We start from the raw sequence: 19,339 nt of genomic DNA, 5'->3' as shown, positions 1-19,339 counted from the left end.
CAATAATTTGCTGCCTCTGTTTTGCTACTGTTGATTCATGGTTAACATAATCAGTATATGATACCTGTAGCATTGATGAGAAGTATTGTTGGTTTTATTGATTGACCATTTCCTACCTACCCCTCTTCCTTATCCCTAATGTGTTGTGAGATTTACCTTCAGCTGTGATTTCCTTACCATTGCACTTCATGGTACAGAGTTTAGGTCCACTTTTTGGTATATAGACAAAATTATAATTGGTGAATGTTCCTCAATATAATATGATGAATTAAACCACAAATGATAGTTAAGTAAACGAAAGCTCAGCCTGTCTGTCAAGAGAATTGTGAAAATATTGGCAAGAATGTTATGGTATTGACAACGTTCATGTTCTTTATACTTGATGTGAATTTTCTACAGCTGCTAAAGAACAGAGTTTAAACATCCTTAAGTAATGGCACTTAAATTCCTTTATAGTAACCTTTAATACATATGACATTGAGAATGTATCTAACTTCCTGGTCCACAAGTCTGTATTGAGAAATGTTTTGATTGTTCACTATTCTAAGGCATGACTGGTTGATGTATGGTTTCATTTATTCCCATCCAATCATTTGTATTAATTAATATTCATCATGTGTGCAGGTCCAATAAACTTTGCAAATTCCAAAAATATTAGAACATTATATGAAATAATACTTTAATTGTATAGATAAGTAGCTTAATTGTATAAATTTTGTGAAATGTTCTGTTTTAACCTGTTTATTCTAGCTTTTTTTCATGCTTAAAGTATTATTCTTTCCTACCAACCATTCAAAAATGCTTGGAATATGTGCTAAATAAATGCCAGTGCAGATATTGACATTGATTTGTATGGAAGAAAGGAAAATTGTGTTCAGCACTATTCACACGTGAAAAGACATGTTAAATATAGAATATAGAATAATGTGCTTTATGCGAATAGCCTAAGGAAGTGACTAAATTATGAGAAGAAAAACAATCAGAAAATACCTTGATGGAAAAATACATCAGCATCTTAAAAAAAATTTAGTTCAAACATCAATCCAACACCATTACATTTATCCCTTTTTAAGCATTCATGACAAGCTAGCTTGTAAGTGGAGTACTTTTTTTTTTGTTTTCTGTATCCCCATGCACTGGTGTTTCGAAGTCAATATCCTGTGTATTACAAGTAAAGTTTAAGATGGATGACATCCCAGTGTTGTTGAATATTCTCTGCAATGTTATGTCTTACAAGCTGTTGGACTTAAGTTTCCCTTAGTTCAACTTGGGAATTATGATTTATTGCATGATATATCTGCTTATTTTCCTCTGCAGACCATTAGTACCTGATTTTTATGACTTAAAAATTTATTGCTATATTTAAATTCTGAAGGAAGTCTTCTGTCCTCTGACAAATGTACAGCTAGGCCTTCGCAATTGTACAGACGGCCAGTCAGTAATTCAGATATTTGTTAAAGCTGAAATGGCAGCCAACAAATTTGCTTGGGCATTTCCATTTAGACTCTGCAACCATCTCCATTGTCTTTGAGAACTTTGCAGGCTCAACATTTCGGGTATCTTGAGTTGTAGGCATCCTTTTTGAGGATAATAGCAGAATCGGAGAGGGTTTATCATCTCCAAAGTGTCATCATTTTTTTATTTACTCCACTGTTCAAGGAAGGATGCCCTTCTACTTTTGAATCTTTGGGACATAGTTGCATTCCCTGAACATGCACGGGGAGGACTAGTTTATTTTTCAATGGCAGAGCCATATTTAAAAGGCTTTAAAACCATCAGTTCCTCTTATTTGTCATGCTGATCGCAACTTGAGTCACTGCAGCAGTTGCTGCTTGTATCTGAGCAAGATTAACTGATATTATTGATTAGACCAAGAGGAAGAGAATATTATCTCATCCCTGTCTGAGAATGTGGCACTTGCTACAATTTCAGTCTGTTTTCTGGTGGCCTGACTTCTAAACGTTACTGCTGGAAGTATCCTTGATTCCAAGGTCATACTGTGACCTCTGGTTCTTGATTGCCCACTGACCATTCAGAGCCAGACAGTCTGACAAGTAATGTACTGATCAAATCATGCTGATGTACACACAGGGGCTAATACAGTTGTTCAACCTTTCATGAGCATTCCTTAGAGACTATCTTTTGATTGTCTTAGTGACCTATTCCTCAGGTTTCATTTGTGTGGTTTAGAAGTGTGATCATCTTTGCTTTGAATATTTCCCTTGTGGGATGTCTAATGCAATTCCTCATCAGTTCAGTTGTTCTCACTTTTTGAATCCTTGAGCTCCAAGCATCTGAGAATTGATGTGAAATAGTGAATTATTGAAAAACTGGATTTGTGCTGCTAGATTAACAATGCAGGGACAGCATGAAAGGTCAATTTTGGGTTTGTATCTTGACTGACTGACTTTGACTTTTTTCACTTGGAATGGACTTCCTGGTAGAATTTTAGAAATGTAAACCCTAGAACAATTCAAGAAATAATTGTCTGCAGCATTGTTATTCTGGAAGGTTAAATTAAGGTAGGAAAAATTGTCTTTTCACAAGTAAATACATAATCTTGTACTCTGCTCTTACTGAATTTAGGACTACACATCTTTCTACTAAATGGACTAGTATTCTGTTGGGCTGATGGAGGTCTTGCCTAGCAGTCAGAGAATCAGTAGGGACTCCCCATGAATTCCGTGTGAGCGGCCTGATCGATACTTAAGTAGCCACTGTCAAGCCTTCATTGTAATTGAACTCACCAGCAGCAACAGGCCTTTCCCCCAAGAACTGCAAACCTGTCAGAACCTGACAGCCCAGCACCATGCCCCAATCCTAGTCATAACGGTGGTACTTGTTGGCAGTGCAGCCACCAGAGTTCCAGCAGCATCATGGGAACTGAGACTGAAGTTGCGTGATGGTGGAATGGGTATTGTCGAATGGTTGGGATGTGGTACTCTGCTTTTTTTTAGTTGGGGGGGTGAGGTGGGGTGGAGGGAACAGGTTGTTGGAGACTGGATCCCATTTAATTCCTGAGTTGCAAATTATACAAAGCATATAGGTGTCAGTTAAATTATTAATCAGCCTCATTGGCATTGCTCTGGTGGCCTGGAATCATATTGTTGGCACCTTTTACATTCAAACTTAATTGGAAAGGTTTGCTCCAAAGGGAACATGGGGAGCCTCTCTTGCAATTAAGTGGGCTAAGTCCCCATGCTGCTTGCTGTGACCGGCTACACTAAATGAAGACCTTTTGTATCAATTTAATTTGCACTGAAAGATTATAGCTTTAGTTTGTCCCCAGCCCATCAACTAAATTGGAATGCTGTTTCTTTGACACTGTTATTTGCAGTGTGCAAGCATCTTACATTGAATATACAGAACTCTTCTGTTAATCTTGTCAGTTCTTAGTGGCACAAGTTTAGAGGAAACCAATTTCCAAACATTTTGGTAAATGGCTACTCACTCATATCCCACACTTCTGTCATACCTGTTGGAAGGCAATTTTTGATTGAGGCATATCAGCATATCTCCGTTTTTTTTCTTTCTGTTCACTCTTGGTGTGCACATTGCTGGCTGGTGAGCATTTTATTGCCTGTCCCTAGTGGTTCTGAGAAGGTGATGAACTGCCTTCTTGAGCTGCTGCACTCAACATGCTGTGGGTTGACCCACAATGCCCTTGGGGAGGGATTCCAAGATGTTGGCCAGTGGCAGTGAAGAAACGACAATATGTTACAAAGTCATGATGGTGAGTAGCCTGGAGGGGAACTTGCAGATGGTGGAATTCCCATACATCTGCTGCCCTTGTCCTTTTAGACGGATGTGGTCATGGGTTTGGAAGATGCTGTCTGAGGAGCTTTAGGGAATTTCTGCAGTGCATCTTGTAGATGGTATACAATGCTGCTACTGAACATCAGTGGTGGAGGGAGTGGATGCTTGTGCATGTGGTGCTTTGTCCTGGATGGTGTCAAGCTTTTTGAGTGTTGGAGTTGCACCCATCCAAGTAAATGGGGAGTATTTCATCACAGTCCTGACTTGTGCCCTGTAGATGGTGGACGTGCTTTGGGGAGTGAGGAGGTAAGTTACTTGCCACAATACTTCAAGGCTCTGACCTGCTCTTGTAGCCACTGTTTATGTGACATGTCCAGATGAGTTTCTGGTCAATGGTGATGCCTAGGGTGTTGATAGTGGGGGATTGAGTGATGGTAACACCACAGAATGTCATGGACTTTTGATTAGATAATCTCATTGGACTTGGTCATTGCCTGGCATTTGGGTGGTGTGAATGTTACTAGCCGCTTGTCAGCTCAAGCCTGGATATTGTCCAGACCATGTTGCATTTGAACATGGACTGTTTCAGTATCTGAGGATTTGCGACTTGTACTGAACAATGTGCAATCATTGGTGAACTTCCATCCCAACTTCCAACCATATGATGGAAGGAAGATCATTAATGAAGCAGCAGAAGATGGATGTTCCTAGGACACTACCCTGAGGAACTCCTTCAGAGATGCCCTAGAGCTGAGAAGACTGACCTCCAACAACCATTGCCATCTTCCTCTGTGCCAGGTATGACTCCAACCAGTAAGGATTTTGCCCCTGATACCCAGTGATTCCAGTTTTGCTAGGGCACTTTGATGACTCTCGCCTGTTGCTCTCACCTCACTTCTGGAATTCAGTTCTTTTGTCGATGGTGATTTATTTGTGTTGTATCCATATATTTCAGCCAGAGACCACTTTGTTATAACCAAAACCATTTAACAGTATGACTTATCAAGCCAAATTTTTGTCTGGGATCTGACTTATCCAGTAATAACATCAGCTGGGATTATAACAAATAGGAAAACACATTGAACAGCGCATCAAAATTTAATTTGAGCCAAGTGTTTAAAGTACATCACAAACCTGAGCTATAGGTAAATTTTGATCCAGGTGTTGAGTGAAGTATTCATTAGTACACCCTGAAGCTTTCATTTTTAGTGAATAACATTTCTGGTACAGCATCTTCCCAAAGAGCCACTGTCACAGTTTCTGTGAAGCAACACGAGTAGGTGCAGGAGTAGACCATTCAGCCTCTCAAGCCTACTGCACCATCTGATTTGTGAATTCGACTTCACTTTCTTATCTGTTCCCCATAAATGTTGGAGTTTTGATTGTCAAGGAGTCTAACTTTTTTTTAAAAATCCAAAACACGAATAGTTTCATTTTAAATGGTTACTTGTGAGAACCTCCTCCTTAATTGCCATTATACATCATATTGTGTCGTGTAAAACACAGATTGAACTGTGAAAGGGCAAGGCAACATTATTGATAGTGATCGGACCAAGATACAGTAAGGACCACATTTATATTTTTTCCCCATATGTTCACACGAGTTTTCAAAGTTCTTGCCACCACCATGTTGTGATATCTTAACTATTTAAATTTGGATGTTGATCTGTGAACTAAAGGAAATTGGTTTGTACAATTCAGAGATAATGCATCTGCACAAGATAGTACAGCATCTCACTTTAAAAAGACCTGTATTACTCCACTTTTTCTTTCCTCTTACCTTAGAGGTGAGCATCAGTGGAAGAGGTAAAAATGTTAAGGTCTTTGTCTTGATTCTTAATGGTCAATTCAATCATGAAAACTTCCTTGAAGTGTTCAGCAATGAGATGGTTATGTTTCAGGGACCCAGTGAAATCAATTTCTTTTTAGATAATTCCTTCATTCATGTATTGTCAAACATTGGTTTCAAAATTGTATTTATTTATTTTATTCTATTTGAATATTTTTATGCATTTTTCTAGAATGCAACCCCCTACTTTGTTTTATGAAAACATATGAATATTATGAATATTCATTATGAATATTGCTTAGCTTATTTTAAAGCATTTTACTTTGTTTCCAGAATGTCTTATTTGAATTTATATTTATGTTGTAGATTTTTTAATTTAATTTTTTGTTTTGCAGATGAGGGCAGGAATGCAGTTGACCTATCTGGTGGCGCACAGATAGTAGTTGACCACTTACAGACACTATGCAGTAATATTGATGCGGCCAATCAGAAGCTCTTGACTGTCTTTTGTGGCTTCCTGTTGAACTATAGCAATGATAATGGTAAACTAAAAAGAAAACTGTTTATAATTTGCATACGTACTTGACATCTTTAAAGCAAACATTTACATTCAATAGTTAGTGTAACTCAATCGTTATATAAAAAAATATTCAGTATAAAACCATTGACCTTTGACATGAATGTTTTGTCTTGTCCTTTATTTCCCTACCTTTTTCACCTTTTATTTTTATAATCTTTGCTTCTTATCACAACAATAAGATCCTTGACTGGCATTAAAAAAATTTATCCCAAAATGTGGTTTATATTGGCCAAGGAAAAACAGTTTTTACCTTTTTTAAATTGCATCTGTTTGCATAAAATAACCCCATCTTGTAGAAGGAAAAGAGGAGGGGAAAGATTCTGACTTATGGATTCCAAACAATATATAATTAATCTAGTATCCCATGCAATTATACAATTTTGGAACAGTCAAGAGGTTTTCTGCACAGTGTCAAGACGGTTAATCTCTCTTGCTGTCTGCTTCATCTTGTAGTGTCAGTGATACTAGTTCAGAGCATTGTAATTGAAAACACTTCTAGTTCTGATTGGTGACTGCTGTATAACCTAAACATTTATCAAAATAATCTCAGCCGTATTTGAGAGTTTTGATGACTTCATCTAAAATGGTAGTTGGTTCGATTACAGCATATAAGCTTTTTACTCCTTAGATCCTTAAGAAGCAAAATATGATCAGATGATATGTAAAAGTTTTTAATTGATTAGACTGTGACTTACAGAATTGCATCTGTGTGCATAAGATAATGTAATTTAGCACTATTTTCCTTCTAACATTTCATCTCAATTAGAAAGTGACAGGTGAGGCTTATTTCATGTTCATAGGTTAGTACAGCAGCTGTGGTTAGAATTTTCACTTTCCTAACATGATCAAAATTAGTAAACATTTTTAGTGGTTGGCTGTACTTTGGTCAGCTTTAGATGCACCTTGACTAATGCAAATAAGTGAATATAAATTTCTTGTAATAACTTGATTATGCCGGTTGCATTGATAGGTCCAGTTATTGTGGATGTGTTGTGAAAGATTTCAATTCGCAAATAATGTATTGTACTTGGAGTTAGGTAACCAATTAATGGATTGGGCCCTAACATTTATATCAAAGTCCCAACAGCTATACTTAAACTTCCCTTTTTTCTAGATTATTTTTAAACTTAGAACTGACTAGTGAATCTATCAATAAAGAAGTGTGCAGCGAAATTGTCAATTATGATAGAAGAAAAGTTGGCTTTGCTTCCTGTTGTGGGAAAATGTTTCCAGGGTAATTGACTTCAGTGCCACTAAGATAACTTATGGTCAGTGTGAAACATTCTCAATGCAGATGGGGTTCTGGGATGAAACAAAACAATTTGTAGTGACATTGCATAGACTAGCGATGAAGTAATTTCTGTACATGGCTTACAAATTTAGTTACCCTAAAACTGTCACAAACCCATTGAGTTCAGAGAAATTCCCATGGTTATTACAGACTTTGCGACCAGTGGAACGACTAGTGTGACTTTAATCATTAGAAAAAGTGACTGAGACAATTTGTCAAGATAATGAAAGGTGAGTTTGAAAGATGTCAGCTATTCAACTTGAACTATAGGCAGCGTGTTAGACAGAAGTACAAAATTATGCTTTAAACAAGATTGTAGATTTGTTGCAACTTTTTCCCCTGTTTACAGCACAGAGTACAAGAGGAGCATGTACTTTTGTTGATTCTGGGCTACTTATCCTCAAGGATAGTCAGATTTATGCTTGTAGACAAGGCAATTGAGCAACATTTAAGAATTCTGGCATTTTTCTCCCCCAGCAAAGTCGAGGAGGAATGTTGATTCCCAGGAGCAGATCACAAGAATCCTTGTTGGAATGATCACGCAAGGATTCTGGCAGAATGAACTCTGAGAGGAGGGGGTAATATTTTTCTTAAAACACATCCATCTGTACATCGAATGTTCTATCAACTCACTAGGAATTAGTGATCCTTTTACAAAGCAAAAGTGGATATTTTAGTGGATTTTATTTCAAGGAGATTTGGAGCATGAGAATAGGGAAGCCTATTGCAACTGTAGAAGATGTTGGTGAGACCACATTTGGGATACTAGTGAGCAGTTTTGGTCCCCTTTATTTAAGGACAGATATTATTTCATTAGAGGCAATTCAGAAAGTTTACTAGGCTGATCCCTGGTATGGAGGGATTGTCTTATGATCAAAGGCTGGACAGGTTAGGACTTTATGTACTGAGTTTAGAAGAATGAGAGGTGGTCTCATAGAAATGTAGGATTCTTAAGAGGCTTGACAAGGTGAATTCTGAGAGATGTTCCCCTCATGGCAGTCTAGGACCTCTGGGCATAGTCAGAATAAAGAGATGTCAATTTAAGAGACCAAGATGAGGACAAGTTTCTTCTGAGGATTGAGAACTTTTGGAACTCTTTGCCAAAGGGAGCTGTGGGGGCAGAGACCTTGTGTATATTTAAGGCTGAAATAGAGTCTTAATCCTCAGGGGAATTGAAGATTACAGTGAAAGGGTAGGAAAGTGGGCATGAGGAATGTCGGCTCAGCCATGATCCTATTGAATGGCAGAGCAGGCTGAAGGGGCCAAACAGCCTACTCTTGTAGCTGTTTCTTATGGGCTTATGGTATTATCTAAAAGTTCTAGTGCTGTAAATAATGCTGCACTTTGTTTTTAAGAAACCAAGTGTTGTTACTAATGAAGGTTTGTAACTGAGTAACTGCTTTAAAATTTCCAGCTACTCTTAGAGAATAAGACATCAAAGTCAGGGAAAATGTAGGTAGAAATGGCTGGCTTCCTGTCCTAAAATAGTTTTGGGAAGCTCCTCCATTGCCATCCTAGATATGTCCTGTCCCAACCAGAGGTGAGACAACAATAGTATATAGTTGGTAGACCTCAACATTGACTCTGAATTCCATAAGGAGGCATGGTCAATCATAAGCAAGAAAATGATAATCTGTTTGCCACTTACAACCCTTCCTCAACTAGCAAACCAGTACCCACTTTGAAAATGTACTCAGCAGTAGGGACTTGCATGGCAGCAGTGACCACTGCACAGATCTTGTGGGATGAAATCCTGACTTCAGACATGAGAATATCTCTACTGGATTATGTGGCACAACCACCATGCTGGACGAGGAGGCTCCATAAATATCCATTTCCATTATGATTTGGGAGGCTGTCAGCTCAGTGCAGAAAAGAATGTTGAAGCATTTGCAAGCATCTTCAGCTAGAAGTGCCAAGGTTGTTATTCTTGGCTTCCTCCTGAGGTCCCCAACATCTCATACTGGCTTTCCACCACTCCAATTCTTCCACTTTACAATATGGAGAAATGGCTGAAGGCAACATTCTGGCAATAGTACTGAAGACCTGGGCTCTCAACTGCCTTCCAAATAGCACCTTGATATACCAGCTGCAGTAGTTTGAGAATGTGATGGTAAATTTCTTGAAGTCAATTTTTTTCAGTACTGCTTGCATCCCATAAATGAATTTAGAAATACTGCTTGCTAATTGGTGAGTTTATTCTGTTAATTTTTAAAAATATTTTCAATTACATAATTGCATATGTGACTGGTTCTATGTCAGCTGAAAGATTTATATTTCTGTGATCTTGAGGATCTGTGTCTGATACAGTCTTCTGTTTTGATATGAGAAATTCATTTTGAAATTTTTAAGACCATCTTAAACACTTTTACTTGTTAATATCATATTGTGAATTAAACTGTAAGGCATCAAAACATGAACATTAACATTCTAATTCAGTTATTTTCAAATGTAGTCAGTTGGTTCTTAGATACCAATTATAATGATCCTGTTTTCCTAATAATTCAACCTACTCCAGAAATATGCTTTTTGCTTGTTTCTAGAATTTTGCGTAATCCACGGCAGGAATGCAAACTAGAAATAGACATCATTTAGGGATTATCTTTAATGAGTTGTTCGTTGCAGATCTTGGCCTGGTAATCAGACTTGACCTGTCAACCTCTCCTTAGCCTTAGCTGCTGTTACATTGTAGTTATCAACCTCAGCTCATTATCAATAGTATTAATTCACAAGCAACAGCATCCTACCATTTTTACACTGCCTGGTTGGAGATAGGATAAAACTCGTACATATTTGGGAGCCTTTCATAGAAGTTTGCAGTCACAGACTATGAAGTTTGCAAAGTACTTGCAGAAATATCTCTGAAAATGCATGTATGTTCAAGCAGTGTATTCTTTAATTGGCTCTACATGCATTATTTCATCTAGATGCCTGTTCTGTTCTATTCATCTGTTGAATTCTGAAGCTTAAAAAACTGACTTGTGGTCTTTTCCTGATTTGGAATCAAATGTTGAATGTGTGTATATGAAATTTCTTTATTCACTATTCAAGTAAAAAACATTAACTGTTTAAAATAGGTGAACACATTAGTTAAAATGCTAGAAAGATTCCATGCTAATATTTGTTTGCCTGTTACGAACAGTACATCCATTTTCAACCTCTGAAGCAATTAACCAGTGGCATTTACTGCTATTGCAGAATTAATGAAACAAGATTTTTCAAAGCTCTTTTGAAAAAAAAAATTGTGCCTAACAAATCAGTACTGTAGCTCACCATTACTTTTAATATTTGCACAAAACCTCTGCACCTAACAAATGGAGGTAGCATTTTCATCGTTCAAGAGCGTAGCCAGCTGTCTTCCTGTGTACTCGTTTATTGAGGCATTTATTATTATTTTGTTTGACACATTTGCAAGCAGCAAATCAAAAACATTGACTTTAAAGTAACTAAATGAATTGAAAGCTTGAGTTTTTAGTAATAGCATTGGTATGGGTTCCAGGTTAAAGACCTCAATACAAATAACAAGTTTATATCTTGTGTTTTTAATTTAGTTGCATAACCTGTTTTCCACAATGTATCAATGCAGTAGAACGTGAAGTAACTAGAATAAATGGTAGCTTATTACCCCTGTTACTTCCTTTGATACTAATAGTTGCACTGATTTTGGCCTGAGGACCTGTTCATTTTGACCTGTGTAAGTATAAAAGATGGCTAGCTTGAAAATCAAGTTAACCTATCTAGCATTCTTTGGGACTCTCCTATTATATAGTGGAGTTGATACGTCAAGTTGCTTCTGAACAGTAAATTCATGCAAAAAAGGACTGAGAAGCCTCTTTTTTTTTTTTTGTTACAATGCTGAGTGTGACAACAGGTATCACGGTGGATGTCACAGCATAAAATCTGTTTGTAAAAGAGTTGTGATGAGTGATCAAATGATTACTGATCTCCTACAGTCTGAATAGGTGGAAATTTAAATTCTTGAAGGAAAATGAGACTTCTAACAGTTTATTTGTACTATTGTACATGCCTGTTCTCTCTCTAATACAAAGTGAGATTTATTTCACAATGACTTGAAGCTGTTTTCATAACCTGTATTAAATTAGTCTTGCCTAAGTGGTTTGGATGTGGCAGTTAATTGGCAAAATAACAAGCATACCACATTACACAGCCTGGCTGACAAATCATAAAATGCTATATCCAGTCAAGTAGCTACGGTAATGCTGTGATGTGTTACATCTTCCATTTAAAATGCAATTATATTATTGTTTTGTTTCTAAGGCCAATAGCACGATAAAGTGCTGTGTACGTGTAACATCCTGTGATAGGGCTTGGAACAAGATTGGAAAATTGCGCCCTGTGTTTGTCTTCTTTCATTAATAATTCTTGTTAGGACACAATTCAGCATTTGCAAACAATGACAGACCTTATCCAAGTGATATTTTTTCAAAAAAGAAACAGAGACTTGACCATGACTTGTAGCTATTTGGGACATCAAAGCTTAAACCTGCCTGTTTAAGCTTGCCTGCTTGCATCACCACCTTTCTAAAAGGATGTTGCTAGCTGGCGACTCTTAAGAATTAGACTGTCTACTTCCCCTGTAGCCCCAGTTACAGAAGCGCTGAATAGTTTTAGTTTCTTGATTTTCATACTGCAGCTAACTCTACAATTGAGAGAGAACGTGAAACCTAGTCTGTATAGCTTTGCACAATACTGAGTGGTACCTCTGTACACTGGGCTATTGAATTTGATTATACTTTGCAGATTTGAGAAATTTCAAATTTCTGAAGTGGAAGGGAGGAGCTGAGTATGGATTGTACTCTGGAGTAACAGTAAGTTAGATCGATGTATCTTTGAATTCTGAGAAAACAATTCAAAAATAGACAGCTCTTTGATCCAGTGAAAGTGTGGCAGGAGGTTTAGATTTTGAAAATACTTTTTGTTATAAGCTGATAACACAATGTGGAGTTGGAGGAACACAGCAGGCCAGGCAGCATCAGAGGAGTAGGAAAGTTGATGTTTCAGGTCGGGACCGAAGCCTCTTTTTTTTTTTTTTTTTTTTGTTACAAGCTATCTGTTTATGAAAAGAAAATTCCCTTTTAATATACAGTACTTTGTTGCTGTTCACGTTTGTGATTTTTAAGAAGAAATTGTGATCCTTTGAAAATGTCCTCAACAGTTGAGGGTCAGTTTCAATAGCTCTTCCAGAAAGGAATATAGTGAAATGGGTTGTTGTATCTGTTATTTGTAGGTTTACCTTCAGTTTGAATACATCAACTTTTCATTTATTAGATACTAGTCTAACACTTCCGAGCTTGTGTAATTTGTTTTCTTGTGTATATACATTTACAATCTGTCCAATATGTTAGGTCTGATAAATTCAGTATGGTATAATTGCTCTGATTCATCACCTCTTTAATCATTCCAAGCAACATAATTTCTCTCCTTTCAATACATTACTTTCAGACAGTATATGTTGTACAGTCTTGTTTCCTTTCTGTTTATAATGTCAAGAGATAGCTCTGTGTATTTTAGCCTGAGAATTAAATATTAACTTTATACCGATTTTTGTTTTATTTTACAGATGCCTTGCAGGCCCAGCTGATAAATATGGGAGTCATTCCTACTTTGGTTCAGTTATTGGGAATACATTCAGAGCATACAGCCCTGACAGAAATGTGCTTGGTTGCATTTGGTAACCTAGCAGAGATCGGTAAGCTAGGATAAATCTCGAGATACAGAAGGATTGTGACTGCCATAAACCTATACTTTGTTGCAAAGTATTTGCGTTTAATCTTGTTCAGTTTTCCAAAATGCCCTTCCTGTGGCTTGCTTAGTTTTCCTTTTATCATTTTAGAAGAAATTCTGAAGGAATCTTAAATTTTTTAAATTTTTTCTTAAGTTGTGCCAATTAGTTGAAGTGATCCACTAATGTAGCTCTTGCACAGTTGCTTAGAAACATGAATTAGTGGTGCCCTCAAAAGTTTAGCATTCAAACAATAGCATGTAATTTATAAGTGTTTGGACATGTTTACTTTTCGTGATAACTGCAGGTCAAAAGATCACTACAAAACTAATACAATTGAAACACTATCTTAAAGGATGTTCTACCCCTTTTTCTTTGTCCATTTTTTTAATTGCCTCTTTAATATGTTTGTAAATTTTAAGAGTCTAGCAAAGAGCAGTTCGCATCAACTAAGATCGCAGATGAACTTGTAAAACTGTTCAAAAAACAAACAGAACATGAGAAGAAAGAAATGATTTTTGAAGTTTTGGCTCCACTGGCAGAACATGGTGAGTGTTAAATTCGTGAAATCATTTATGCATCGCGCATTTACCATCCAGTTTTATGCATTTGACAGCCACCTTTTTGTAGCTGGAGAGGTATTAATGCAGTGCTGTTAATGCTAACATATTGGCTTCTTGCTGTCTAAGGCATTCCCTAATGCAAATCTTATGATCAAGTTATTCCAGGAGCAGTACAACCCTGGATACTTCCAATGTTGCAAGGTAGACAACACTAATCTCCACAACCACACTTGACCTCAGAGTTTGACCTTGATCCCCATTTTCTTGTCTGTTCTGCCTTGATATCATTTTTTTTTAAAAGGTGCACATCTGGTTGCAGCTAATCTCACGTCCTGTCTCCTTTATCCACAATACAGACTGTCACCCAAGTGAACCACAAGTGCAGCTACCAAAAGTGGTGGCCTGTGCTTTCAACCATCGTTAGAGCTGCTTCCTGGCTGAGGATGAGTTGGAGACAACATTTTTGCTCGTTTGGCATGAGACTAAGATGTATCTTGCAGTCCTCTTCCTAATAGAATAGCCCTTTTGGGCTTCCCCGAAAGATTGTTGCATTGGTTCAGGCAGCCTTTGTCATAAGGTGTACCTGCATGTAATGTTCCTCATTCATTGCTATGGTGGTTAATGATTGCCTCCTATTACATGATTCCATCATTTGAAACAGCCTCAGGATAGCACAAATGACTGGGGGGGAAACAACCACTGGCATTATATCAGCACAGTTAGTGCTGCTGATCAGTCAATGCTTCAGAATGTGTCATCTATTTTGTGCCTGTCAATGCAGTGCTCATGCTTCCACTGTTAAGTGATGCCCCATTTGATTGTCCAAGAGGTTTTAAGATCTCAATAGAGGGATTTTTGTGCCCAAAACCCTAAGTGGCAGAGCACATTTACTTAATGTACTCCTCCATTTTGTGTGCCCATGAATTTGCACCACCTCAAAGCACTGACATGTGTGCACACATTTCATGCTGCTCATCCCATGAATACATGTCTTGTGTACAACTCTGGAGGCTGTGCTTCATTGCCCACCTGAACGTGCCTATGTCTGCACTCCTCTGAGGGGGACTGCTCACAGCTGTCACTTGCTCCTTCTCACCTGTACAGCGCGATTCACTCTGATCCACTTGTTTTAAGCTGGATTGTAAACTCAAGGTGATGGTATCTGCATTGGCATGATTTGGAATAATAAAAGGTTTAATGTCAAGCTATTGTTTGACCAAGAACTAGTGTAAATGTGTAATCCATGAAGTTGTGCATGAAGATGACATAAGATTTTTAATTCTTCCATGAGATGTGCATATCGGCAACAAAGCTGGCATTTGCCTCCCAATCCAAACTGCTAATGAGCAGGTGGTGGTGAGTTGTCTCCTTGCATCGCTGCAAGTGCGCACAATTCTGTCAGCATGGGAGTTTCAGGATTTAGAGCCACCAATATTGAAGGAATGGTGCTGTGGTTCTTGGTCTGTATGGTGTACAGTTTGGAGAACTTTGAGGTAGTGGTGTTCCTGTGTATCTGCAACCCTGGTCTTTCTAAGTGGTAGGTGCTGATGAGTAAGACTTGGTGAGTTTCTGTAGTGATCTTTTAATGAATACTGCTACCATTGCGTTGGTGCTGGTAGGAATTAATGTTTTGATTAGTGGACATGGTGTCAATCAAATGGGATGTCAGTAGTGGGATTCATTGATGCTGTTGAATGACAAAGTGTGAGATGTTCGGATTTGCTGGACTATTGAAAAAAGAGCAGGTCAGTGGGATGAAAGGGATAGCTATTTCAAAGAGCCAGAAAGGTACAATGAGCCAAATAACCTGTACAATTTTTGCATCTTGAGACCTTGCTACAGAGAGGTAACGATATACAGTACAGTTGCAGTCTAAATTTATTGAGGTCCTTGTTAGACCAGGGAGTATTAGAGCATGGAGCAAAATGTGGCCATTCCCAAAGCTTGCTTTTAATCTTTGTTGGAACAACCAGGAAGATCAAACATGAAGAGATGGAAGTGTGAAGGGCAGTTTATGGCAAGCTACATTTGCAACCCAAATAGAGTCATACAGCTCAGAAACAGACCCTTTGGTCCAACTCATCCATGCTGACCAGGTTTCCTGAAGTAAACTAGTCCTACTTGCAGCTTCTCTTTATAGCTCAAACCCTCAAGTTCTGGTGGCATCAGTTTAACAACCTTGTAAATAAAATGGAAATAACCAAAAAGATTGAGGGCAGAGCGGTAATGTTGTTTACTTTAGTAAAGCTTTTGACAAGGTTCACATGCTAGACTAACTAGTAAACTTAGATTACATGGGATTCAGGGTGAGCTTGCCAATTGGATACAAAATAGACCTAATGGCAGGAGACAGTGATGGAGGAGGGTTGTTTTTCAGACTGGAGGCCTGTGACCAGCAATGTTCCATAGTGATTGATAATGAGTCTGCTTTCAGTTGTTATATAAAAATGATTTAGATGGGAATATAAAAGGCCTGGTTAGTAAGTTTGCGGGTGACACCAAAATTTGTGGTTTGGTCGACAGTGAAGAAGGTTATCTAAGATGACCAGGAGATCTTGATCAATTGAGTCAATGGGCTGAGGACTGGCAGATGGAATTTAATTTGGATTATTGTGAGGTATTGCATTTTGGTAAAACAAACAAGGGCAGGACTTGTGCAATTAAAATAGGGCCTTGGATAGTGTTGCAGAGCAGAAACCTAGAGGTTCAGGTACATAATTTGTTGAAGTTTGCGTCACATGTACACAGGGTGATTAAGAAGGCATTTAGCACGCTTGCCTTCGTTGCTCAGACCTTTGAGTATACGAGTTGGGATATCATGTTGAGGTTGTATAGGATGTTGGTGAGGCTTCTTCTATAGTAACGTGTGCAGTTCTGGTTGCCCTGTTGTAGAAAGGATATTATTAAACTGGAGAGGGTTCAGAAGACGTTTACCCAGATGTTGTTGGGAATGGGGGGAGGGTTTGAGTTATAAGTAGAGGCTGGATAGGCTGGGACTTTTTTTTTTCCCCACTGTAGCATAGGTTGTGCAGTGAAGTTTATAGAGGTTTATAAAATCAGTTATAGATAAGGTGAATGGCAGATGTCTTTTCCCCAGGGTGGGGGATTTCAAGACTGGGGGCATATTTTTAAGATGAGAGGAGAAAGATTTTTTAAAAAGACATGAGGGATAACGATTTTACAGAGTTCGTGTATGGAATGAACTTCCACCGGAAGTGGTGCATGTGGGTACAGTTACAACAGTTTAAAACTCATTTGGATAAGTACATGAATAAGAAATGTTTGGAGGGATATGGGCCAAGCATAGGCAGGTGGGACTAGTTTAGTTTGGTCGACGTGGACTGGTTAGACTGAAGGATCTGTTTCCATGCTGTATGACTCTTGAGTCTTTTCTTCACCCTTTCCAATGAAGATGTATGCTGAAGGTTTCACTTGCTCTGTTCCGTCATTGCAATTTACAGCAAATTGCATAGTAAATGACAAATGCAGTTGACTGTGCCTGCAAAAATACACCTATTAATGATTTATGTGATCGCTGTTTGAGATTTGCCGTGTGAAATGGCTGCAGTTATGCCTAAAGTTATGTAATTTACTGAAAGCTTAAATGTTTAAGGTATGTTATAAATATGGGAAACCTTGAGGGTAATTAACTTGCTTATGCAAATCTGAAACAAGAAAAGATTACTTAAATTTTGCTTGAATGATTGACAGTTTTATGAAAGACTGTTAAATCTGCAGTACAGTTGACAGATGTGCTGGCTACTTAGGAGAATTTAATGTACAATTGTATCCAGGCCTCTGAATGAACAAAAGCAGTTCTTCAGGGCCAATATCGAAAAATGTGTCCGTTGTAGCTGCCCATCGTAATTTGTTGATTTTTGGATTGCTATCAGAGGTGTAGGCTGATAGTTTTTTTGGTTTTTTTTGGTTATGAAGAAATGGATGCAAAGTCTGTTTCTTGTAGAAACAAGCTAATCTAAGTTTCAAGAACATAGGACTTGCTGTCTTTGCTAATGAAAATTAGAGTCTAGATGACTTCTCCCTTTTTTTAAAAAAGATAAAAAATGACTTAGAAAATTTTTATACATACAGACCTAACCCCTCTCAGCTTCATTTTATAGTCCCAGAAGAGAGGCATCACTGCTTATACATGATATCTCTCAGCCCATATGTCATCCTTTTCTTGTAGTGAATAACCAGTCCACATACAATTATTGTTGGGTGACGATATTTTGTAACCATTTCAGACAGAGGAATGCCCTGTAAGAGCGAGGAGTTAAATAATAAAGTTAATGTTTTCGGTGGTGAAGATTGCAAGATTGGCCAAGATAGCCCTTGCTGAATGACCACATCAAGCAAAAAAGTTGTCTTGTCTAATCTGAAAAGCAACCGTTCAAATAATGCAGTGTCAAGTCCTAGATTAGGCCTCAAACTTACAACCTTGAGACGATAAGGTTATAACTGTAAAGGATGTAGGTAAACTTGAAACAGGTGATGAGAACAAAACACATTTCCCGAATAATGTCATAATGCCTTCCCTAGTAATAGCTGGAGGGAGAAGTGAACAAGAAGCCCTCCCTAAACTGAGTGCCAACCCAAAATCTGTCAGTGATATAAATTAGGCTGTCCTTTAAAGTACGCCATAATCTGATTTGTCAATAGACAAAGACATTTAAGGGCTAGAGGTAGCACTGAGTCACAACAAAGCTGATTATTGGCAAAGTTCCACTTTAGAAGGAAGCAACTGAAGTAGTTTCGGCTTTTTGGCTTATATGGGAGATGTAATCTTAGTTAATAGAATTGCAAAGCATTGAATGAAATTAAAAATGGATTTTTAAAACTTGGCAAATGAGATTTAGCACTGATACCAGAATTTATGGTTCCAAGTATAAGATCAGATGGAGGAAGGAAAGAGGGGAACTAAAGTATTACTCTGAATAGATTATATTGGGTGGGTTAAAATGACCTACTTTATATCGTTCTGTTGTGATCTGTGAAATAGTTCTCATTGGCAACACTGCAATTGCAGTAAATCTGATTTTCTTTTGGAAAAAGGAAAATGAACTGTGGCACATTACCTAACATTGGAAGGTATTTTATTGCTAAGAAATACTTGAGCATTTTTATTAAAAGAAAAGCACCACCTGCATGTCTTTTTCTTACACTGTTATCAATGAAATATTGCACAACTTGCTACAGCTATGTTTTATCAATTTTAAGTAAAAATGCCCCATGTCGAATCATCGAGAAGAAAGTAGAAAATAAATAGCTGAAGAGATTTGTTTGACAAGTGTTTTAAATGAAAGTGAAGGCAGGTGAAGGATTAGAGTTGAAGTAACATACAAGAAGGTACAGCTGGAACTTCATCTCAGTAAAATTGCTGTTGTTGAAAGCAAAATGAAGATCATGAAAGAATTCCTTTTCACTAACATTTTGGTACATAGACACTGAAGGGTTCCTGTACTCTACCAACTACATTAATCTATTTGCAGCCCTTGTCCGTTCTTGGACCCAAAACATGCACCCAAAAATGTATATAGTGAAATGGAAGCAATTTTTAGTGATCCACCAACTTCAGTAATAGCTATTTTGATTGAAATAAAGTTCTCATACCTTA

General features: G+C 37.7%; 1 protein-coding gene across 1 annotated transcript in view; it reads left to right on the top strand.

The window, feature by feature from the left end:
- Positions 1–19,339, top strand: part of rap1gds1 (RAP1, GTP-GDP dissociation stimulator 1) — a 42,379-nt gene that overhangs the window by 11,021 nt on the left and 12,019 nt on the right. Inside the window, exons 5-7 of the mRNA XM_048612131.1 lie at positions 5,941–6,087; positions 12,998–13,126; positions 13,582–13,707. Of these exons, the coding sequence (XP_048468088.1) occupies positions 5,941–6,087; positions 12,998–13,126; positions 13,582–13,707 (402 nt within the window). The remainder of the gene's footprint in view (positions 1–5,940; positions 6,088–12,997; positions 13,127–13,581; positions 13,708–19,339) is intronic.

Source organism: Rhincodon typus, chromosome 1 (genome assembly GCF_021869965.1).
Source record: "Rhincodon typus isolate 14 chromosome 1, sRhiTyp1.1, whole genome shotgun sequence".
Classification (NCBI taxonomy): domain Eukaryota; kingdom Metazoa; phylum Chordata; class Chondrichthyes; order Orectolobiformes; family Rhincodontidae; genus Rhincodon; species Rhincodon typus.
The sequence above is the reverse complement of the archived record's forward strand: the minus strand, read 5'-3'. Positions and strand labels throughout refer to the sequence as shown.